General features: G+C 39.4%; 1 protein-coding gene across 2 annotated transcripts in view; it reads right to left on the reverse strand.

The window, feature by feature from the left end:
- pio (piopio) overlaps positions 1-25,470 on the reverse strand; it is a 395,672-nt gene that overhangs the window by 243,323 nt on the left and 126,879 nt on the right. Inside the window, exons 1-2 of one of the 2 annotated variants that reach the window (XM_067147813.2) lie at positions 13,957-14,093; positions 13,804-13,841 (exon numbers count right to left, since the gene is read on the reverse strand). In XM_067147813.2, the coding sequence (XP_067003914.1) occupies positions 13,804-13,841; positions 13,957-13,978 (60 nt within the window). In that variant the 5' untranslated portion in view covers positions 13,979-14,093. Of the gene's footprint in view, positions 1-13,803; positions 13,842-13,956; positions 14,094-25,470 lie in introns of those variants that run through there. The other variant, XM_067147814.2, reaches the window with a different exon arrangement.

Genomic DNA, 25,470 nt, shown 5'->3' on the forward strand with positions numbered 1-25,470 from the left:
TCCAGCCCTCGTATCACTTTTCAAATTTCGTGGCAGAGCCGGGAATCGAACCCGGGCCTCTGGGGGTGGCAGCTAACCACACTAACCACTACACCACAGAGGCACTTTCACCATTTACTGTAGTAGTCTTAAGACAATTTTAAACAACATGAACTGTTTTACATATGACAGATTGAGTCATCTTGATTCTTTAACATTTTAAGGATATGTCATTGTTTTTTAGTGTTAAGAATGTCATGTGTTTATCATAATATTGTAGGCTGAAGATGTCTCACAACGAAGAGACAAAACATGTCCCTTTTTTAAAAGAAAGTAAAAATGGAATAACATTGTACTGTATTGTAAAGATATTCTATCTTGTTGAGGATGACGATACGGATGAATTATGAAGTTTATTTGTTGTGGTAAACAAATAAGTGCATTTATTTTTGAGAATTAAATTAAAGGAACAAATGGCAACTTTTGATAGATCTTTAACAATAGAGTGATGAAAGAGTTGAAATGACCACACTGAGAAATTAACACAAATCACATTTATGAAAGAGCTAAGACCTGTAGATATTTCATAAAGGATTTGTTACATTTATTGTTCACAGATTTGCAGATATTGTGATTTTCTTCCTTGGTCAAATAGGGAATCGTGGTCTTGAAATCGTTCGTTTTTTCTAGTGACATAGAATATTTCAAACCCATACTGACAGATATTTTATTTCGACAATAGCTGTCACTGGTACTTGCCGCCGTGACCGCAGCGCAGCCCGGAACGATTTTCATTTTTGACGTTACCTAGCAACCGTGCAGGCTGTGACGTGGTGCGCATCACAGAGAAGGCTCTGTCATCAAAGAGGCTACATCTCATCACACTGTAGAGAACTAATTATTTCACTCGCGGTAGTTTCATAGGCAAGAATTAGTTTCCGCCTTTCGATGCAATGAATCCAACACTTGTTCACTCCAAATTCCATACAGATGTCTCTCAAAAACGATTCGTTAGATGCAAATAAATGAATCGTTATCAACTTGAGTTTTTATTGAAAGGCACATTAATGATGATTTGATTTTCCCACCGGGAAATTTAACAGCATGATTTTTTTTTACCTGATGGACGAAAACTGGTGTAACAATGGCACTGATTGGGAATTGCCGCGAGATGACTGTCCCTTGCGACATTTAGTAACAATGATACTGTGGGCAGCAACTCCAGCTGTGAGTCATAGAGCGCATGCCCACTCGCAACAATTGTGTGTGTGGGCAGAACAGGACCGCGCCTAGCCATGGCCCACGCCGCGATCCTTGCGGTAACTAGCTCACCGTCACTGAGTGCATGAACGGTGATAAAACACATTTGGTTCCGGTTATCAAGAAGAGCAAAACAGTTTTTCTGGTACAATTTGAAGTAAGATAGGTCTTAAATACCGCACTCCATGCCCAATGTCTCCCCAACTGGCATCGAAGAGAGCTGAAGGTCTTTGAAGAACGGTCTTAGCCGTGCCCTCGACTTTGCGGACGGGATAGTAATGGTAGAAAGTTCATATAATGCTAAAAGAATCCTTTCTTTAATAATAATGTTACTGGCTTTACGTCCCACTAATTACTTTTACGATTTACGGAGACGCCGAGATGCCGTAATTTAGTTCGGCAGGAGTTCCTTTACGTGCCAGTAAATCTAACGACACGAGAATGACGTATCTGAGCACCTTCAAATACCACCGGACTGAGTCAGGATCGAACCTAACAAGTTGGGGTAAGAAGGCTACCGTCTTAGCCACTTAGACCGGCCTTTTCTCTCTTTTATGAAGCGTTATTGTTATTCTCGGATTTTCAGTACAGTAAGTCTAGACAGAACGTTCTGTGTCTCAGTCTGTGAATGAGTGCAAGACAGAATATTCAAGGGAAATAATAAAGATACTGGCTATTATTGCATATTCATCAGCAATAACAATACACTAAGCGAAGTGCTCGGTCAACGAAGGGTAGTTTACAACAGCTAGTTGAGACAGAAAAAATATTAGAGCAAAGGGAACTTACTTTCGAACGATCCCGTATCCAAGTGCCTACATTCCCACCTGTTGCCGAGACAAGCCGTTCGGAGAGATGGTAAGGGTGCAAAAAAAGAACGACCTTCAAATAACAATGCATACTTTCTGTTTTGCGGTCAGCGAGAGGAGAGCTGAGTGAGTTCCCTACCAAGCAGGCACGTCTGTTCGCAGTACTGCGTAGGTTATAAGGCTGATGACCATCGTGCTGGCTTGCCACATTTTCCGTACTTTTTTAGATCTCTTGTCTCTCATATTTAAAAACAAACTTTTTACAGCATTGACATAATATGTCGTATGGCTGGGTGCCATCTGAAAATCTGTGTAATGTGACGCGACAAAACGTGTGACACGATATTACATTTTTATAATATATATAACAGTTCTAGGCCCTTCAGGCAAGCAATTCGATGTTGACAACACCCTAGGGAGATGAGCCATGAATTTTAGGTAAATTATAATAAAGTACGACAATATAATATTATTTATTTATTCCCAAATATTACAATACTTTTCTTAATCATGGTTATCCGGTCGATTAGATTAGCAGTTTGCCTTTTTCCACCGCTACGAGCGCTAATGTGAGTCAATGCATTGTTTCACTTAAGCACCACTGCGAGCGCTAATGTGAGTCAATGCAGAGTTTCACTTAAGTCCTTATAACTACATTCGGTGTGGATACTTTTCAAAAAAAAATAAAAAAAGTCTGAGGTTATTGAACCAAGCAACACATTACAGAGAGGACAGAACTGGGCCCAGAACGAAATCACCATGGACAGAGGAGTGAAGAAGGTTGCGAAGTATGGGAATAAAGAATATTGGGCAAGGAGGAAGACCAAAATAAAAAACTAAGGTGATACGAATTAACTTGGTCCTCACATGGCCAAAACGAAAATAATAAATAAATAAATAAATAAATAAATAAATAAATAAATAAATAAATAAATAAATAAATAAAAATGGAAATTACACTAGAATTAACAGCTCCATTCGTCTACTGACTACTACCTAAATTTTTATTTCTCTCACCATACTCTCCATGCCAATGTGAATTTCCATACATAAAAATAAACTGCCAGCTGTCTGCTTTCCAAAACGACATCAAGAACAAACCGCTGGGCTGAATTTCATGAAGTTTTGCGCAAATATTCTCAGGGAGAACTATCACATGACCATGGTCCAGATTTTGATGACCTGCTGAAAAGTGATCTATAAAATGACCTAAAAATTCTCAAAAATGACTTACGATGAGTGAGAAAATGATCCAAAGTATAACGTAAAATAAATATTTATTCAAAACAGTAAATATATTGTACGTGTATTATCCACACTACCTTTAAACCGCAATGGAGTTAATATAGTTACTAAGTGTTATAAAATAATAATAATAATAATAATAATAATAATAATAATAATAATAATAATAATAATAATAATAATAATAATAATAATAATAATAATAATAATAATAATAATAATAATAATAATACAGATGCAGAAACAGCTGAGATAATAATATTTCCGTCCTTTTTCAAAATGCAATTCTTACAAGCAAAATAACTGAACATCTACAACTCATATTATTTACAGAAGAATGGAAAGAGATGATGAAGCTGAGTTGGGAGAAGATCAATTTGGCTTCAGAGAAATGTAAGAACACGTGAAGCAATTCTGACTTTACGTCTGATCTTAGAGGATCGAATTAAGAAGGACAAGCCCACGTACATGGCGTTCTTAGATCTAGAAAAGGCACCCGATAATGTTGATTGGACCAGGCTATTTGAGATTCTGAAAGTCATCGGGATGAGGTACTGAGAAGGAAGAATTATCTACATTCTGTACAAAAATCATTCTGCAGTGATAAGAATCGAAGGCTATGAAAAAGTAGCACCAATGCAGAAAGGAGTGAGGCAAGGCTGCAGTTTGTCGCCTCTCCTTTTCAGTGTTTACATAGAACAAGTGGTAAAAGAAATCAAAGAGTAATTTGGAAAAGTAATTTGATATTATTATTTTATCTGCGTCTTCAGAAGATCGGCAGAAACTGCTGAATGGTATGGACAGTCTTAGAGAAGAAGTACAAGATGGAAATAAATGAGTCCAAAATAAAAGTAATGGAGTGCAGTCGAACGAAGGAAATATTAGGTAAGGAAATGAAATATTAAAGGAAGTAGATGAATATTGTTACTTTGGTCGTAGAATAACTCACTATGGTAGACGTAAGGACAGAAAATGCAGACTAGCACAAGCAAGGGAGGCTTCTTAAGACTAGAAATCTGCTTACTTTGAACACGAATTAGAAATATATTTTTGAAGACTTTTGTCTGGAACGTGGCATTGTGTGGAAGTGAAACAACTACGATTACTAGCTCAGAAAGAAAGAAATATGGTCTTATAGAAGAATGCCGAAGGTGAGATGGATAGATCGAATTACGAACGAAGAGATACAAAATCGAATTGGTAAGAGGAGAACGATCGGACTAGAAGAGACAGAATTTCACCTTATTTTCTTGACACGGCACAAGCCCAAAAGCCTATACAGTATCAGAATGATAGGACATTAATATTAAGACAGCCCGGATTTGTTCAGTGGTTTTTGAGGGAAGTGTACGCGGTAGGAGTAGACCAATTGATGGATGTAAGTGTCGCGGTCGAAGGAAACAATATTGGCTGAGGAACTTATGGGATTTGTCAGTAGACTGATGAGGACAGCCGAACATTGTACAGACTTTGTGGTCAACTACAAGAAGAAGTAGACCAAGGGATGAATATGACAACCAGATAAGAGCAGATGTAGGATGTAGTAGTTGGGTAGAAATTGAAAGGTTAGCACAGGGTAGGGTGACATGGAGAGCTGCATCAAACCAGGCTATGGGCGAATAACCCAAACAACATGCTTCAACAACATCAAAAGGTTTTAGTAAGTTCCACGATATGGCGTGAGCCCAAGACAAACAAGTCAGTGAACAACACAGAGAATGGTCTACGGTTCATCCCACTCACAAGACCACTTTCTCCACCGACAGTGTGAGTCAGGCTGGCCAGTCGCCGCCTCAAAACTTATAGAAAGGGAAAGGTGGGTCAGCTTGTAAACTTGTTCCAGTAGGGGCCTGCCCTAAACAGCCACCCTCGTCACGAACTTTGTATCCTTCCGTGAACACCTGTTTTCGAACTTACCGATATTTAAAGCACAAAATGTGAACTGCCTCATGTTTACGTGAGAGAGGGGACGCCCTTTACGTTCATAAATTCGCCACTGTGCCTATATTTTACTTCAGATTTGCAGGTTTAGGCCTCGCGTAAAATTCAGCCGAATTACTGGTATGGTTAAAATACTTTGCTGCAAAACTTACAATGATGTTGTTTTGAGTCATCAGTCCATAGACTGGTTTGATGCAGCTCTCCATGCCACCCTATCCTGTGATAATCTTGTCATTTCTACGTAACTACTGCATCCTACATCTGCTCTAATGTGCTTGTCATATTCATACCTTAGTCTACCCCTACCGTTCTTACCACCTACACTTCCCTCGAAAACCAACTGAACAAGTCCTGGGTGTCTTAAGATGTGCCTTATCTGGTCAAATTTACCCAAAGCGACCTCCTCACATCAATTCGATTCAGTATCTCTTCATTCGTGATTCGACCTACTCATCTCACCTTTAGCGTTCTTCTGTAACACCACATTTCAGAAGCTTCTATTCTATTTCTTTCTGAACTTGTTTTCGTCCACGTTTCACTTCCATACAATGCCACGCTCCATATGAAAGTCTTCAAAAACATCTTTCTAATTCTTATATCAGTGTTCGAAGTGAGCAGGTCTTTTATTAAGAAAGACCTTCCTTGCTTGCGCTAGTCTGCATTTTGTGTCCTCCTTACTTCTGTCTTCATTAGTAACAATATTCATCTACTTCCTTTAAGACTTCATTTCCAAATTAATATTTCCTGCATCAGCTGACTCCATCACTTTTGTTTTGGACCTATTTATTTTCATCGTGTACTCCTTGCCCAAGACTCTGTCCATACTACTCAGCAATTTCTCGAGATCTTCTGCAGTATCAGATAAAATAACAACATCATCAGCAAATCTCAGGTTTCTTCCTCTCCTTGGATTGTGATTACCTCTCCCAATTCCTCTTTGATCTCCTTTACGCCTGCTCTATATAAATATTGAAAAGGATGGGGGACATAACTGCAGCCTTGCCTCTGGATTGTTGCTTCTTTTTCAAAGCCCTCGATTCACTGCAGAATGATTTTTATACAGGTTGTAAATCATTCTTCGTTCTCAGTACCCCATCCCGATCACCTTCAGAATCTCAAACAGCTTGGTCCAGTCAACATTATCGAATGCCTTTTCTAGATCTACGAACGCCATGTACGTGGTCTTGCCCTTTTTAATTCGATCCTCTAAGATCAGACGTAAAGTCAGGATTGATTTTCGCGTTCTTACATTTCTTCTGAAGCCAAACTGATCTCCCAACTGAGATTCAACTTGTCTTTCCATTCTTCTGTAAATAATACTTCAATTGTGTAAAAACCTATTCTTATATCCGTAAATGTTGTATACCTGTTCACCTTTTCCCCTCACCGTAGGCAGATTCCTCTTCCATTTCGGCCGATCATACTGGATGAAACACATGTCGTCCGTCACGACGTCATTTCGGTGGATGGACGAGAAGTACCGTGTGAGATGAACTCGGTGGCGTCCTAGGCAAATGAAAAGCTATTTCTGTACTTATAGAAAGGTAAACAGTCCCCTCAGAGGGAATTGGAAGAATATCTTCAATGAGTTACTCGACCAAGCGCCGACAGTCGAGGCAAACCTTCTCTCTCCGGCTCGTTCACGTCAACATGAAGAAGAAAGCGAACGTGTCGCATTTTCGTGACTGTTGATATCGTGATCATAGTCATAGGACATTCAGTATCACGTGGTATCCGAGCTACAGGGAGATGACTTTATTTAAGGAACTTTATACACTACAAAATCTTCACGTTTTGCTTTGTTTCACTGTAGCAAACTTAATGCAAACATTCGAGCACCAGATGTACGTACATGCATATCGGTGCAAAACAGAAAAGAAAAACCGATGGCGCTAAAGTATAACGGGCCTTGGCCTATCAAGCGACCGCTGTTCAGCCCTAAATTCTATAGTTTACGAGGTGACGCGCGGTTAGCGCGACCGATCCTCTTGGCTTTTTAGACCGGGGCCTCTATCTCACCGTCAGATAGCTCCTCAGTTGTAGACGTCGAACCAGATCTCACATCGAGGTAAAACTCCCCAACCTGGGCGGGAATAGAACCCGGGACCGAGACCCACTGCCGCTATACCACTGGCTGAGCACCATTTTGATAAATTAAATGATTCTCTAGATACAATTTAAGCATTTAATTTGTAAAAGACGACAGCGCAGTGTAGGCTGGTGTCACCACGATTCCTTTCTCCCAGTTCACCTTCTCTGTAATTACATGGGAAACAATATCCGGTACCCTTCTCGAAATTCTCCTTCACTTTCAATACATGCACCTGCCGCCTGCTTTCCCTTTCACTCAGCCCTTTAATCTCAGCCCTTCCTTTCGTCACCAGATACTACGTTGTGATGAAATGTTAATAGGGGTCAGCTGGAACCATTGTGAGCGGCCATTTCAAACAAAAGTACAGTCAATTTTACAGAGTCCATCAAAGAACACCGCCACTAAATAACTTGCCAAATATGCTATAGATACATATACGATGCAGTCAGATGAAGACGGGTCACCTGCCAAACATTATATACAGTAGAACACTTCGTACCTCAAACGGCAGGAAGTAAGTTCGATTCCCCGCCAGAAAGTTGAAAGATTTAATAAAGAAGATTTCCACTTCCGGAGATGCATATGGTTCTGAGGTCCATTCAGTCTACATCAAAAATGAGTACCAGGTTAATTCCTGGGGGCAAAGGCGGCCGAGCGTAGAGCTCTACCACTCTACCCCACCAACTAGAGTTAACGGATAGTGGAAGCCTTTACCATCCACCCATCCAAGGGCCTTCACGGCCTGTACGGAGATGACTTTGCTTTGACTCGTACCTCAAAGTAATCACCAGAACTGTGAAGGCATTTATCCCACTGGTGATGAGGCGGTCAATTTCATTCTTAAAATAAAGGCGGGCCGGCGACGGAAGCACGTCACACACGTATGCGGATGATGTTATGCTGTATAGAATGGTAAATGAGTTGCAGGATTGCGAGCGACTGCAGGGGGACTTAAACAATGTAGTGAGATGGACAGCAGACAGTGGTATGACAGTAGATGTAATGAAAAGTCAAGTTGTAAGTTCACCAAGAGGAAAAGTCCTCCCATGTTTAATTACAGTATCTCATAGGGAACACTGTAAGTGCCTAGGTGTTAACGTAAGGAATGATCTTCAGTGTGGCAATCATATTAACGAGGTTGTTAAGAAAAGTTACAGATCTCTTCACATGGTTATAACGGTATTTAGGGGTTGTATTAGGAATGTAAAAGAGAGGGCGTATAAGTCTCTGGTAAGTCCTCAACTAGAGTATGTTCCCAGTGTATGGGACGCACACCAGGACTACTTGATACGAGAACTGGAAACGATCCAAAGTAATGTTGCAAACTTTGGACTGAGAAGACTTGGGAGTAAGGAGACGACATACTCGACTATATCTTTCTTCAGCTCGAGTATGGGGCACATCGCTATGAATACACTTTGCAGAAACTGAGGGGCACCATAAAGTCCGGCTTGCAATCAAACGGCCTTATTCTTCTTCATGACAACGCCCGCTCTGAAACTGCAATTTCTATCAGGAATACGCTTCAGAGATTAGGAAGGGAAACTCTTCAGCAACTTCTCTACAGTCCACCTTGGGGCTCAGAAAGCCAGCGCTTCTACCGGAGCCTAGCTGTATAATACTGCATAATCGAATCGCCTTGCTAGTTTCTCACATTGCAAGTTAACACCTGTGAGCAGGAATAAAAGTGATCTATTACAGATAATAAAGAAATAACTATAATTAAAATAACGGTAAACTGCATTTGAATAACCAGCCTTACATATGACCCCCCCCTCTCACTGGCGAAAACATTTGGTTCTGGAAACTTGATGGTTCAGTAGAGAAAACTCATCTAACTTCGGTTTTTTTTTCAAAATTTCTAATTTTATTTTAGGAGAAAATATTAACGAAAATGAAATCACAACAACGTTCAGTAATAGTATCCACCGCTGATTCAGAGACCTTCAGTGGACATAGTAAGGCTCTCAACTATCAGTACAGGATTTGAAAGCAATGAAAAGAAAAACGTACTATGAAGTTAAATTGCGAGACAAAATTCTGTTGTTGTTACTGAAATGTGTAATGTAACACAACTCACAGTTTAAACTGTTACGAAATTTCTAGACCATCGTAACTGCAGCAAATCAGAAATTTTCTCACAACCTATCATTAGACTTCAATGCTAGAGTAGAACAGAAGTCGCACTGCATGGGAATCTCTTAGTGCACAGTATCCACCTTAATGGCGCCAGTGAGTTAACAGTTGCAAAGGCACATTTCCTGATTGTCTGTTACTCATATGCACTCTCTAAGTAAAAAAAAAAAAAACACAAACAAACGAAATACACTATTATTCTTCGTTATGCCCATTTTAAGAGCGAGTTTGAACTTATTCGTTGGCCTGATGGTTTTCACCTTCTTATCCTCCCAAAATCTCTTCATGAATGCACTGTGTTGCACCTTGCGGTCTGTGGACCACCTCCTACCAGTTTTCTTCTTAGGTTTCTCCACGAATTTGTGCTTGGCTACTATTGTGCTAAAGGCTCCACGATCTTGTATGATGTCGTTCGTGATATTTATTTCTTGAAGCTCCACCTTAGTTTCTTCTAGCCAGTTTATTTTGACCTTCTTTGAGTTGATCATTTTAAATAATCTTCTGGTGAGTGTGTCGCTGTCCATTCTATAGAAATGGCCATAGAATTTCCGCCGTCTCTTGCGTACGGCATCACTGAACCTGTCAGTTAATGAGTAAGGGTCCGCTGTTCTCCCCTTAATCCACATTCCATTTTCTCTTGTGGGACCATACATTTTCTGTAGAATTTTCCTTTCCTGCTTTTCAATTTCTTAATTTTAGCGTAGCCTCCAGAGCCTCTGTGAGTGGAAGCTAATCACACTAACCACTACACCACAGAGCCTCCGTGGCTCAGGCGGCAGCGCGCCGGCCTCTCACCGCTGGATACTGTGGTTCAAATCCCGATCACTCCATGTGAGATTTGTGCTGGACAAAGCAGGGGCGGGACAGGTTTTTCTCCAGGTACTCCGTTTTCCCTGTCATCTTCCATTCCAGCAACACTCTCCACTATCATTTCATTTCATCTGTCAGTCATTAATCACTGCCCCAGAGGAGTGCGACAGGCCTCGGCAGCCGGCACAATTCATATCCTCGCCGCAATTTGGGGGCTTCATTCATTCCATTCCTGACCCGGTCACTGATTGGAAAACAGGTTGTGGGTTTTCATTTAACGTGATGTCACTCCACGTAAACACTGATTTGTTCATAGATTCAGCCCTATTTTAAAAATAGGACTTGGATATATATACATAACTTTAAAGCATGTTAAAGTGGTTGTCATGAATCATCCTAAAATACTCTAAAATTAATAGGACAAAATGTTTGTTTGAATAATAGTTTGCAGATTTCCGCTGGCTTAGTGTAATGGCATGAGATCCATATTCAAATGGCATTATATTGAGAGGATTCCCATTTCATGTGCGAGATTCTGAAGTACAAAACATGTGCCTCAGCAACAGCGCAGAGCCCGAGTGAATGAGGGTAGAAAGAGTTGGGTTCGATAACCGCTCGAGGAAAGCCTCCCCTTAGAGCTTGGCGACTCTGTCTCGAGCTATAAACGCAACCAATTGCCAGGTCTCCGTGGGCGCAGAAACCGATAGCACCGCCACAGAAGGTAACGGAACCGAGCCGTGACGTCACGCTACTTTCAAGGCCCTCTGCATGCGCTCGCGATACAAAACAAAAGTAACGAGACAAAAAATACTGTACAACGGTGGATTACACATCATTAACTTTTGCATATGAAAGGCAAACATGTCGAACAACAGTGCAAAAGTCTTTTTCCCGCTGTATTTTTCGAAACTCCTAAATTCACTGTTGGTAAACAACGAATAAGCATTCTTGCACGTAATGGGTCCTCATTTTCATAGTAATGGAGGAATGTCTGTTCAAACAGCACTATTTCCACAAAGTTTTGGAGAAAACGCAAGAAACGTATGCCGTAAGACACATGGAACATACCCATGATTGTGTATGGTACACATTTTAAGGAATTATATCTTTTTAGTCTGTTGTCGGCTTATCAGCCGCGAATTTCTCAGTGCCCAAAAAATAATAGGATAGAAAATGAAAAGTGGATTCTTTCATCTATATATACAAAACAAGAGTTTTGTGTGTACATTGCTCAGAATTTAAAAAGAATGGTATTTCTGTATCGGCTATGTTCTCAGTAACAAGGAAATGCACTTTTTAATTTTCCATCGTGTCTGTTTGTCTGTATGTGTGTGTATGTACACGCAACACGAGAAAATGGCTGAAGAGAATTTAATAAAAATCGGTATGTAAAGTCTGGGAATGAGGCACTACAATCTAAGCTATAAATAATTTTATTCACGCTGAGTGAAATGGTAGTTTAGGGGAAAGACTAAAATTCAATTCACAAAAAACTATGTTATTAGTGGTGTTACTGCATAACTAAAGTTATATAGAATTAAATTTCCGCTAATTTATGTCTTAGGCCTATACATTTCTGGGGTACCGGCTATGATAACAGAGATATTCAAAAATTTATATTTTTGTTGCTAAGGCTGAGCCACAAGAAAATTGGTCAACAGAATTCAGTGAAAATCGATATGATAAGTCGGGGAATGAAGCAATACAGTACAGGCTATAAACATATTTATTCACGCTTCATGAAATGGTAGTTTAGGGGAAGGCGCCTAAAAAGTAATTTTAAATACCTATATTATTATACAATTTAATAAATTCTTATTTACAAAGTGTACACGACTTCATCTCGAATTCTGTACACAGTGTAGAATTCCGTAGCGAAGCACGGTTACACCAGCTAGTTATTACATCAAATAAAATTTAAAAAAGGGTTTGTTTTCCTCGACTGTGCCTTCTGCAACATCTAAAGAACATTTAAAAGAGGAACCACCAGAATGTCAACATATTACACTGACAATTTACACTGCGATGTTAACACAACATTTGTTTCTAAAGACAACAAAATCACAAAACAGATTTGTACAAATATTTCCATCGGAAGACAAACTGCCTCATTATGACTTTGAAATGAAGTAAACGAAAGTCTCTCTTTTGTCACAGAACTACTCCATTAAGATTCGAAATCTATCCAAACACTGCAGCAAACTGTACAGTAAAGAACGATCCTTTTTAAGGACAAGCACCTGGCGACGGTTTAATTACACGCCGTCGCACCGGGTTCTACTCAGATGGTTCCAAGTTTGTTTCTCAGCCTGGCTGGGACTTTTCCTCATTATGGGCCAGCAGAACATTATTACTCAGCTCTGTGAGGTCATTATATATACATAACGATACACATGATATTACTGTTATTGTTCTTATCCACCGCAAGAGCCGGGGCTTAATTGGAGGCGTAACATTTATTTGGGCCTCTAACAAGTTTCAACTCCTTCAACCATATCGAGCCGAAATAATTAAAGAAATCCCCCTTCATGGTGTAACGGTTAGCGCTATTAGCTGCTGTATTCGGAGACCTGTGTTTGATTCCTGGTACTGCCAGAAAGTTTGTAATGGCAGGAGGGCTGATATGTGGTTAAAAACGTACACGCATCTAACCTCGGAACAAGGGCAAGAATTTACATCGACATTTTCCTAAAGTGATCACTTCACCACTCTTACAAGTACTTCGTACTTTATACACAGACTCGCGGCAGACTAGCAGGAAGACGATATAATGATTTCAAATATTCTTACAGTTCATGAGCTTTTTTTATCAGTTTGAAATTCAAATAAATATTAGCGTAGTCATCAAAATTCAATGTTTAATCTTTACAATATACTTTGAAAACTAAGAATTGATATGCAAATATGGAAATAAAAATTTGCTTCAGAAAAGAGCAGTGCAGCAGGAAGTTCATGAGATTTTTCTCAGACAATCTGATAACACCATAAAGATTTAAATCCATCAAAGTTCACTATACACATTAGTATCTGCTGTTTGTTTACTGTTAACAACTTTTCAGTCATTGAAATAAATAACCGAGGTCGAACTGCTGTTAAAATTACAAACATAATTTGCATACAATGCATGGGATTCCCATATTCATTCTGTCATGTTGAAAACATCGCATCTCAACACGAGAACAAAATGTGTGATGAAATGTACGCCTACAGTACATTAAATAAAAGACGAAACGGTAATCCTTGAGTTATATCCATGTTTATGGAAAGGATGAGATAACATTGGAGGTACCGTGTTCAGGCACCGTCAGAATTTCAGGTACAAAAACACTACCTGTCAGCTACGGAGACATTCAAGTTCAAATTAAATTAACAGCACATTAAATAAGTCATGATAACCCCTCACCCCTAGGAAGTTGATATTGAACTTAGCGGTTGGGGAACAGTCTCTTGACCGGACAAAATGACTTCAAAATGAGGAGTCTTACTTTTATACGAAATAATAATAAAGAATGCTAAAATGTAAACACTTACCAAAATATATATCACAGCTTGTTCCGTCGTCGCCATATCTGGAAAGAGAAAGTAATATTTGTATGAAAATTGGGTCAGGCTCGAAGCAGCTGTGAAAGTGAATTGCCTGTCATATGGAAACATCAATAAGACTTTTCGACATTCAGAACTCACTTTGAACTTCATAAAAACACATCTGTATCCTGACATAGGTCCATTCGTTCTATGACACTAGATGTTAACACAGTTTTCTTGAGTTTAACCACTAAACTGAGCACTGTAACACGAGCGCACATCTCAACACAGCCTGCACGTACACCGCCATCTTTGAAATGACTTCTATGAGAAGGAAAATGGCAGCGAAAAAAGACTATATAGAGTTGAAGCACGGCTCGGCGGGGGGAGCACGGTGGGGGCGGAGGAGACAGTGCTACCAACACACAGCCTTGCAACACGTAACGGAATAACGTCAAACAGTTTCTGCAGTCCTGCAGCTCTCATAAATAAAGTTATGAAACCGTTGAGAAATATGGAATACGACAATACGTTAAGTATTACCAACTTCTAAGTTGCCCGCACATTGCTGAAAAGTCTATTTCTTTGGAGGTTCAGGCGTTTTATTTTCCATCATGTTTTATGTTAATATTGTGTACCGGCATTGAAAGATGCAAACTTTTAAAATGACCGACATCCCCTAACGATTCATCAGTCCTGTGCAGAGCCTATGTTCAACTCTAAAATTAATTAATGCAGCATTTCATTCAACACCATTTCAAAACAACATCTAGAAGAAGTCAAAGAATTACTTTCCACTTAACTTAAAGTTCGTCTTCTAACCAAGCATTTGAATCTCCATCTAAAATTCAACTATTTCCAGTAAACTGAGTCATTTGTTTTAGCAGTAGGAGAAGGAGGGAACAGATAATGAATAAACAATGGTGTTAACGATCGTTTTAGAACATTAATATATTTTATTAGCAATTTAAAGACTGACTGTTCAAAAGAACTTATTTTACAGAAAAATACTGTCATGGCACATCTAGTGACATGATCAAATAAGGAAACTAGTTATGCTAGGTTATGGTCTAAATAAAGACAGGGGAGGGGTGTAAAGGGTAATACAAATAATGGCATGTGGCCTGGTGCAATTCTTTCGAGCCGACACCCTTGTGCGGCATGTGCGTCTGTGAGGATGGGGCCTCTTTCCGGAGAAGAAATATGTTGCAAAGTTTGGGCTGGGAAGAACTGAGAGAAAGAAGATGAGCTGCTCGACTGGGCTGGGAAGAACTGAGAGAAAGAAGACGAGCTGCTCGACTAAGTGGTATGTTCCGAGCTGTCAGAGATGGCCTGGAATGACATTAGTAGATGAATAAATTTGAGTGGCGTCTTTAAAGGTAGGAAAGATCACAATTTGAAGATAAAGTTGGAATTCAAGAGGACAAATTGGGGCAAATATTCATTTATAGGAAGGGGAGTTAGGGATTGGAATAACTAACCAAGGGAGATGTTCAATAAATTTCCAATTTCTTTGAAATCATTTAAGAAAATTCTAGGAAAACAACAGATAGGGAATCTGCCACCTGGGCGACTGCCCTAAATGCAGATCAGTATTGATTGATTGATTGATTGATTGATTGATTGATTGATTGATTGATTGATTGAATCTGGTGTTGAAGACTTCACAGTCATCCAGTTCCGAGTCAGAGGAAATAAGCAATGAAAGTTAAAATCCCCGACCCACCGGCAATCAAACCCGGGACTTTTTGGACCAACGGTCAGCATGCTAACCAGTTAGCCACGGAGCTGGAAATTTAAAAGAGATATTAATTTTATGTATTTATAATGTCTCGCTTACTTGGCGTGGTTAAGGCTAAAAAGCCTTCTCTTACAGTGAACCAAGTTTAAATTGGCCTACTATACAAAATGCTATGATCTTAACACACACACACACACACACACACACACACACACACATTGGTAAGGAGTTATATCCCTGTACTTCTGAAAAAAATCAATATACTGCTCCCGTAGAGTCCTCTAGGGGACGGGGACGGGTATTTATTCTTGTCCGAAAAATATTTGATTACAACTTCTCCAAAAAAGCGTTCTAAACACGACTAGCGGGAAGTAACTTGAAAGAAATACGACCTTCGACTGATTTCTAGGCCACAACAATTTTCAGCGCAAAATTTCACAGTGAGCCTCAATTCTCATTAAAATTTTCATCTGGATGGGAAGCAGTGGAAGTTAAATTGCTGATATAGGTTTTCTTAGATCCAGTCTCTACAGTATGAAGGGTTACAAGCTAGATGCACCGTGCCAATCAATCTCGTAGACTGTACCAACTTTGCCGGAGAAAATTGCGTGTTAATCCGGTTTTTACTGGTTTTCTACTGGTGTGTACATTTTTCTGTAAGGATGTTAAAAGAACAGCTGTAAATTTTCCAGTCGACTTAAGATACCGAAACTTTTTGTAAAGATCAGCAAAATGCTGGGCATCCCTAATAATACCAGAAAAGATATTGCAATCTCGGCAGTTTTGGGATCTGTCGCGATCTTACGAAATCACTTATATACTATCTACCAATATAATTTTCTATTTTCATATCCTTTATCAGCAGTTGCATAACAATATTTTGTATCTTTGTTATGCTTAATCTCTGCGGCAGCCTTGATAATCTTCAGCAAGCTAATATAAACAATACAAAAACTAAATATATTTTGTTTCCCCACACAGCAAATTGTAGCCTTACATTTTTATTTGTATTCTGGATCGCACGGTCACCTGGGATGCCAGGCAGATGTCTCACGATTTGTTAATGTATGGATATGTTCCAGTCCCTGATCCAACTACAGACAGTATCATGTTTTTCACACACTGCAATTACACGAGTATGATGATCATCTGATACTCAGAATCCTAAATTGAAATGGCACATTTTTACATGCAACTTCTGAATAAGAGTTTGAACAGATTGGAAACTTTCGTAACTGGGTTAAATAATGTCTTGGTTTCCATTCGAAAACAAAGCAGAGAGAAGAGCCGATGATCTTAGGACGAGCCGCTCAGGAAGTAACATTTCCCCACCCTGGTCTGCACGTCACTATTATAGATGCCATTTCACAAGCGCATTGCGCCGAGAACAATGTTACTTTGCCTCACGCAATTCATTTGAATTTACAACAGTTAGCGTAATTGTTTGATAGAAGAACTTAAGAACCTCACGATAATCAAAACATTAATTACTTGGTTTTAAAACAATATTTTCTGGTTTAATGATAAACAGGTTTACCATCTTTTGACCGTGAATATTTCTGAGTTGGAATCACAAATGCATATACTGTATACGTGTGTGCTTTCATATAATTGCATAGTGAGTTAATAGCACAAACAATATATTTGAGGCACCTTTCAACTTCAAAAGTTATAAAATAATATTCCCATATAACGGAATATGAAATTCTCTATTATTATAATTGTTATTACTACCAACAAAATACCTACATTCTCATAAGATATTTCCTCTCTTTTAATTTCAGTAATAAATAACTTACTATATTGTGAGTAACTGCAAAATGACCTCGAAAATGTTGTGAGATAGACAGTAGTCAATGGTATGATGATAAACTGGGTTACCCCAATTTGAGTATGGTTCCAGTGTATGGGACCGTCACCAGGATTACTTAATTCAAGAACTGGGAAAAATCCAAAGAAGAGCAGCTCGATTTGTTCTGGGAGATTTCCGACAAAAGAGTAGCGTTACAAAAATGTTGCAAAGTTTGGGCTGGGAAGACTTGGGAGAAAGGGGGCGAGCTGCTCGACTAAGTGGTATGTTCCGAGCTGTCAGTGGAGAGATGGCGTGAAATTACATTAGTAGACGAATAACTTTGCGTGGGGTCTTTAAAAGTTGGAATTCAAGAGGACAACCTGGGGCAAATATTCGTTTATAGGAAGGGGAGTTAGGGATTGGAGTAACTTACCAAGGGAGATGTTCAATAAATTTCCAATTTCTTTGCAATCATTTAAGAAAAGACTAGGAAAACAACAGATAGGGGATCTGCCACCTGGGCGACTGCCCTAAATGCAGATCAGTAGTGACTGTCACTGAATTACATCCGCCTCTCACTCTTATCATTTACGTTATCTTCCATTAGGTTATTTTGTAATGACAGGAAGCTGCATCCGACGTATTCTTGTCATCCTTTACGAAATCCACAGATTTAGAATAGCTTACATCGGAATTGAAAGAAATTTGAATTTCTGCTTTGATCAATAGAATAGAATAGAACAGTGGCTAAGTTATACATTTAACGTTCCTTACACAGCAGTGGTCTGAGCAAACGTGAGCAGTGTTGCCAACACATTTTTTTTCTGCTGTCGGAACTCGTTACATCTACTGTAGTAACATTCAATACTTGCTATAAAATTAATTCTTGGACAGTCGGCAACTCGAAATGCATGATAAATTTTGCTCAGATTCGGGGAAGTGCTCAAAATTCGGGGCGGCTGGTAGCTTTGACGATAAGCTACGAGACTTTTTATAACGTATTATTAAGCTCAATGTCTTGTGATTCGTTAAAACAGATACCTATGACGTATCTATGGCTAAGCGGCACACCTATTAGTTTCAGAAATTCATGGGTGATTTCCTGCTGACTGAGCTATTTCAGTATAATTCCAGCAACGCATTTACTGGGCATTAGTAGTTCTAGTTGTGGACTGTGCATGTTAGAGAATAAGCACTTTGTTCTGGACATGATAACAGGACTTTTACCATGTCAAGGAAACAAGGTGAAACTCTTTACGTTTTGCAGAGAATTTTGCTCCGCATCTTCAGAAGAAAATCTCGACTGTTCGTGGGGAAGACGTCTCCAAAAGCTTGTTATCATGTCTGAAATTACGGCCTGTGAAAGCATCAATCTAAGCATTTTCTGTTTCGTGTTCTACATTGCAGTCTTAAACCTCATCCCTCCAAGTGTTCCACCATTTCGTTCACACTTCGTAAATCCCCCGTTCTACGAGAATATCACCTACTGAATCAACCGACTGCAATTTTTGACAATCGAAAAGACTTAGGAGTGCCTTTTGACAGTAAATTGTTGTTTGTCTCGCACATAAACAGGGTCATCTCACGTGTTATGTCACTTCTTGGTATACTCTACAGGTTTTCTGACTTCGCAGATGTAGATGCCCTCAGAGCATTCTATGTTTCCTGTATCTTACCGATTGTTGAATACACCTCTCCAGTCTGATCCATTTCTGCTTCTTCAAATCTCAGCCACCTTGATCGTGTACAACCTTTCTTCTGTGCTATCGTCAGAGCCACGGTCCCTGCATGTCGCAATCCAAGTGCTTGGGAAACTGCAACTCAAGACTCTTTCTGCTCGGAGGAAAGTAGCCGACCTAAAGCTGCTATACAAAGCAGCTCATGGTCTGTTTAGGTCTCCAGATTTAGTTCCGTTATTCCCCCTCTAAGCCTCCGCGGCTCAGGCGGTAGCACGCTGGCCTCTCACCGCTGGGTTCCGTGGTTCAAATCCCGGTCACTCCATGTTGGATTTGTGCTGGACAAAGTGGAGGCGGGACAGGTTTTTCTCCGGGTACTCCGGTTTTCCCTGCCATATTTCATTCCAGCAACACTCTCCAATACCATTTCATTTCATCTGTCATTAAATAATCATTGCCCTAGAGGAGTGCGACAGGCTTCGGCAACCGGAACAATTTCTGTCCTCGCCGCTAGATGGGAGTTCATTCATTCCATTCCTGATCCAGTCGAATGACTGGAAACAGGCTGTGGATTTTCATTCGCCCTCCACGTCCCATCCAGTAGTACCAGAATGAGGACCCTATTCCATATTCCTTACTCCCGCCTTTCTCTCACCAAAAGGTCCTTTTCTGTACGTATTCCAGCAATGTTTAATACCTTATCTATCAACAAGGACCTGGACATCTTCCTATCGTTTCCTTCCTTCTGTCATGATATTTATCATATAACTGAATTTTCCTTCCTGTTCTTTCCTGTTTCTACTCCTGTATTTACTGTAAATGTATTTTCCTTTGTTAATGTCTTTGTTTATGTTGTTTTTGTGCAATATAGGACTGTACAGTTTTATTATGTATACTTGTGTCCGTTGTAAATATTTATATATCTGTCATTTTAGATTAATGTCTATTGTACATAGCCCGGATCTTTGTAATTCGGCTTTATGCTGTTCCTGATCTTGAATAAATACATAAATATTAGTGAAATGTCAACACAGATCGTCCTTGTTGAGAAGAGAATTCGTGTAAACATAAATGGATAAAATATCTTATTAATAATAATGTCATTGGTTTTTAAGTCCCGTTAACTACATTTAGTCCCGAAGGATTTCTTCTAACTGCATGTAAATCTACCGATACGGGGCTGATGTATTTGAGCACCTACAAATACCACCGGACTGAGCTAGGATCGAACTTGCCACGTTGGGGTCAGAAGGCAAGCGTCTCACCCGTCGGAGCCAATCAGCCCGTCCGGATGAAAGATCACTTGGAAGGATGTACTGTATAACTATATCTGGAGAAATGTTATAAAGGACTGTACTTTTGTATTTTCCGTTTTCATTACATGTAAACCACTTTTAATATGTTTCGAATACACTATATAATGCGAAATCGACTATTTTAAAAAAGAAAACTTTACTTATGTTTCTTTTTCTGGAAGAGATTGTGCTTTCTTGAAATAACATTAGTTTTTGCCCAAGTAGCTCAGCGATGTACTTGGGGTCCTACCAAAAGTATAAATGCTGAAAGACTGAATAAGCTACAACTTTGTTAGTCACAGGAGAGCACCAAAATATTCAGGTACATTCTGTGATTTCCTTCAACTTATTCAAGAATTAAGTTAATTTTGTGTATAATTATTTTTATTATTCTATTTTGGTATCGACTATTTGTTTGTTTTGCTATGTCAATTTAAAATGGATGTATACTTTTACTGTTCTGTGTGTCGTTTGTTTTGCTATTAGCTCTATGCAAATCCGATTTCCATTTCTCATTAATATAATATTTTCGGACTTTGGCGAAGTATTACAATTAAGTGAATTAATAGAAAGAGTAAATTATAATTCTGTGTTTAAGTAGGCTACTAAATAAATACGTTGTTTTGATAATCATCCTCGAAATGTTTGTCTTCTTCGCTGAAAGGTCAGCGTACTCGAATCTGGATCAAAGTACCCCGGGTTCGATTCCCAGTGTGGTCGAGGTTTTTAACTGCGTGCAGTTAATTCCTCTGGCTCAGGGACTAAGTATTTGTGTTGGTCTCAATACATATCTTCACCTATACACAGCGCAGACCACACTCCCAACCATCACAGGAACACGCAGTAATAAATCTCTCTCTGTGTGTGTTTTTTTTTTGGTGTGTTTTGCGCCAAGAAGGGCATCCGATCGTAAAACTAGGCCAGATCCACAACACGTTCTCACAGCAGTAAACTGGGAAAAGGAAAAGAAGGAGAAGAAGATTATCAAAATGCGTTCTACTTCTAATTCTGCCTTAATAATTCGGTTTTAGCCGAGAGTCCCCTACATTAGGAGGTTCATGTCGGATCCAGTTCATTTTTTCTACTTCTAATGATTTGCAACACAGTTCGTCCTTCTTCAACTCTGCATTCCTTACGCGGTCTTACATTTCACTTGTTCTATTCACATCCATATCCACATCTTCTTTCTTCTTTCCTCCGTACTGCCCAAGCCTCTGCACCATACAGCGCAATGCTCCGGATATAATATTTGGCATGTTTGTTTAGTGGCCCACAAAGTAATTTCAATTTTCTCTTGAAACCTGCTTTTGCCATGTCAATTCTCTCCTTAATTTCTGTTGTGCAGTGCCTATCTTGACCAGTGGCGGTTCGTGCATGAAGGGCTTTTGCCGCGCCGCCCCGCCGCCTTTTCAAAAACATTTAACGTTATTTCACTCTGTAATTGATTACATAAAGAGATGGACAAATGTAGCGAAGTCGAAATTACGTGGTGTGCTATTCAGTTATACAATGCTATCTTTATTATTTCGGCTGTAAACATTTTGCTTTTCTATTTTCAAGGAAATGGCAAAAGGCTTTCAGATCGTGGCTGCTGTTCAGCCGCTCGATGTTTTCTCTTTAGTCTTGAGGTGTTCGGACTGTGGCAGGAGAGCCCTCAGCAACACAATGTACCCAGGCGTTTTCTCCCACATGTTACATTAATTCCGAAGCATTAATACAAGACAATGAATTCCATTACACTGACTATTTAAACAATTCAGTTCTAAAAAGAAGCTACAATAATGATTCAAAATGTATCAATAACGTGACGGCGCTATTTGTAGGGTGGTAAAATTGTTAAATACGTTGTTATACTTTGAAATTTGATCAAGAGAGAGAGAGAGAGAGAGAGAGAGAGAGAGAGAGAGAGAGAGAGAGAGAAATTCAGGAGTGCACTGTTTATTTGTTTTCATGAATGTCATTATTATCACTAAATGGTGAAACAGTGCAGTGCCATTGTAGTCGGGATTGGATTAGCTGTTAGCCTGTTAATGTGTGTGCATAAATGCCAATGTAGTATAGTTAATTAATTCATTCATTCATTCATGTTGTAGTGCAAGCAGATTTCTATTCAGCTAGTGTCATCGGATTACAACGTCGCTTATGGGAATCAAATCAAAAGACCTGCATCTGTCGAGCCGAACATGTCCTCGGATACCCCTGGCACTAAAAAAGCCACACGTCATGTCCATTTCTTTATTATTATTATTATTATTATTATTATTATTATTATTATTATTATTATTATTATTATTATTATTCATACACTTCTCCACAAGGAAATATGGGTAGTAATGGGGCACGGGATGCACCAAGTGCCTTACATAATTAAAGTATTTACACATTATAATACAAACGTTGATGTACAGGTATATACAAAACTGTAGATCATGGGATCTTCATTCTTGCGAGAGGAACGATCGCACAATGTTGCATGTTGACAGGAGGACAGAATGTTGCATAATTTTGTAGATGTTCGGTGGAAGACCCAGTTCTCGCAGACTCTTGTGAAGTGTGTGTGAAATGAGGCCGTTGACTGACGGAATCACAGGAACTATTCGTACCAGTTTCATCTTCCAGATCCTCTTTATCTCTTCTGCAAGTTCTTTGTACTTGGAGATTTTTTCACTGTACTTCCTGTCAATATTGGTGTCATTGGGGATAGCGATGTCAATAATGAAAGTCGTCCCAGTTTTCTTGTTCACCAGTATTATGTCTGGCCTGTTATGGTTGACTGTTTTATCTGTCACTACAGCAGTGTCCCAATAAAGCTTAATCGACTCGTTCTCCAGGAATGGTGTTGGATGGTACTTGTAATAAGGGATACGCTCCTGAATTAATTGGTTTTCCTGAGCAAGTGCCTGGTGTATGATTCCCGAGACAAGATTGTGTCGTCTCGTGTATTCTACGGGGGCAAGTATTGGGCAGCCCGCAGTGATATGGTCGATGGTCTCGAGATGAACGGAGCATCGTCTGCATTTGTCGGAGAGTACGCTGGTGTCTTTGATGATGTACTTTTTGTAATTGTTTGTAGCTATTACTTGGTCTTGTATAGCAACTGCAAATCCCTCTGTCTCCCCAAATAAGCGCCCACTTTGTAACCACATACACGACGCATTCTTGTCTATGCTCTGTTGGTTTAGATTGCTGTAGTATTTTCCGTGGAGGGTCTTCTCTCGCCATGTCCTTTCTTTCTCCTGCAGGGATACTTGGTGATTTGCATGTGGGTCAGAGGCATTGTATGGATACAGAATATATTATTATTATTATTATTATTATTATTATTATTATTATTATTATTATTATTATTATTATTATTATTATTATTATTATTATTATTCACCTAAAAGTTTCGTGGTGCTGGTCACATTGGGGAGGGAGAAGAGATGGCGGCACAGCCCTGCCAGAGTAGAATGTCACGAACCGCTATCTTCCGTGATCACACTTCCCAAATATTTAAATTTATTGACTTGTTCTATTTCTTCACGCCCAATGTTAATACGATATTTTCTACCTTTTCCTCCAATTACCATACTTTTGGTCTTCTTATTAATTCTCGTTCCATATTCTTCTAGTTTCGTGTTGAGTTCATCCAACATTTGTATAATTTCTCGTGAGCTTTCTGTCATCACACTAGAGTACAGTAAATGGTATTCAACCGTGACATTAGCTCGAGGGAAGAAACACCTCAATTTCAACTAATCATGATGTACTCATATTGTGCTCAGGTGTTCTGTTAACAGTTTGGCAATAAGTTGCTCATTGGCTTACACCTGGCGAGAGTAGGGATTGCCTGGCCAAGGACGTCTACATCACTCTATTCGCTGGGGCTGCCTCACAACTGGACGAGATACGAACTCAGGACTAATATTGTAACGGTTCACTAAACTAATGCTATTGGCTTTATGTCCAACTAACTACTTTTACAGTTTTCCGGGACGACAAGCTACGAGGTTGTAGGGCTCAGTATCCGACAATCAAAACTACTTTCACTCTCGCTATATATAAACTCTGAAGCACTTACAACTCTTCATAAGAAAGGCAAAATATTCAATTTTCTTTAACACAAAGAACTCAACTCTAATGTTATACACATCGACGTGTCAGTGCGATATCTGTAAAAATCATGTTATTGAGAAATAGTGGTTTGAAGTTTTCTAAAGATTCTAAACATTGCCCGCGCTAAACCGTGGTAATTACAGATATGGTGGACTTGTGGTAAAGTTGCTTGTATGAACTCGTGAGGTGGGCTGAGTTAATTCAGTGAGTGTTGTTGTTGTTTGAGTCATCAGTCCATAGACTGGTTTGATGCAGCTCTCCATGCCACCCTATCCTGTGCTAACCTTTTCATTTCTACGTAACTATTGCATCCTACATCTGCTCTAATCTGCTTGTCATATTCATATCTTGGTCTACCCCTACCGTTCTTACCCCCTACACTTCCTTCAAAAACCAACTGAACAAGTCCTGGGTGTCTTAAGATGTGTCCTATCATTCTATCTCTTCTTCTCGTCAAATTTAGCCAAATCGATCTCCTCTCACCAATTCGATTCAGTATCTCTTCATTCGTGATTCGATCTATCCATCTCACCTTCAGCATTCTTCTGTAACACCACATTTCAAAAGCTTCTATTCTCTTTCTTTCTGAGCCAGTTATCGTCCATGTTTCACTTCCATACAATGCCACGCTCCACACAAAAGTCTTCAAAAACATCTTTCTAATTCCGATATCAATGTTTGAAGTGAGCAAATTTCTTTTCTTAAGAAAGCTCTTCCTTGCTTGTGCTAGTCTGCATTTTATGTCCTCCTTACTTCTGCCATCGTTAGTTATTTTACTACCCAAGTACAAATTCATCTACTTCCTTTAAGACTTCATTTCCTAATCTAATATTTCCTACATCACCTGCCTTCGTTCGACTGCACTCCATTACTTTTGTTTTGGACTTATTTATTTTCATCTTGTACTCCTTACCCAAGACTTCAACCATACCATTCAGCAACTTCTCGAGATCTTCTGCAGTTTCAGATAAAATAACAATATCATCGGCAAATCTCAAGGTTTTGATTTCCTCTCCTTGGACTGTGATTCCCTTTCCAAATTTCTCTTTGATTTCCTTTACTGCCTGTTCT

The sequence above is a fragment of the Anabrus simplex genome, chromosome 5, assembly GCF_040414725.1.
Source record: "Anabrus simplex isolate iqAnaSimp1 chromosome 5, ASM4041472v1, whole genome shotgun sequence".
NCBI lineage: Eukaryota > Metazoa > Arthropoda > Insecta > Orthoptera > Tettigoniidae > Anabrus > Anabrus simplex.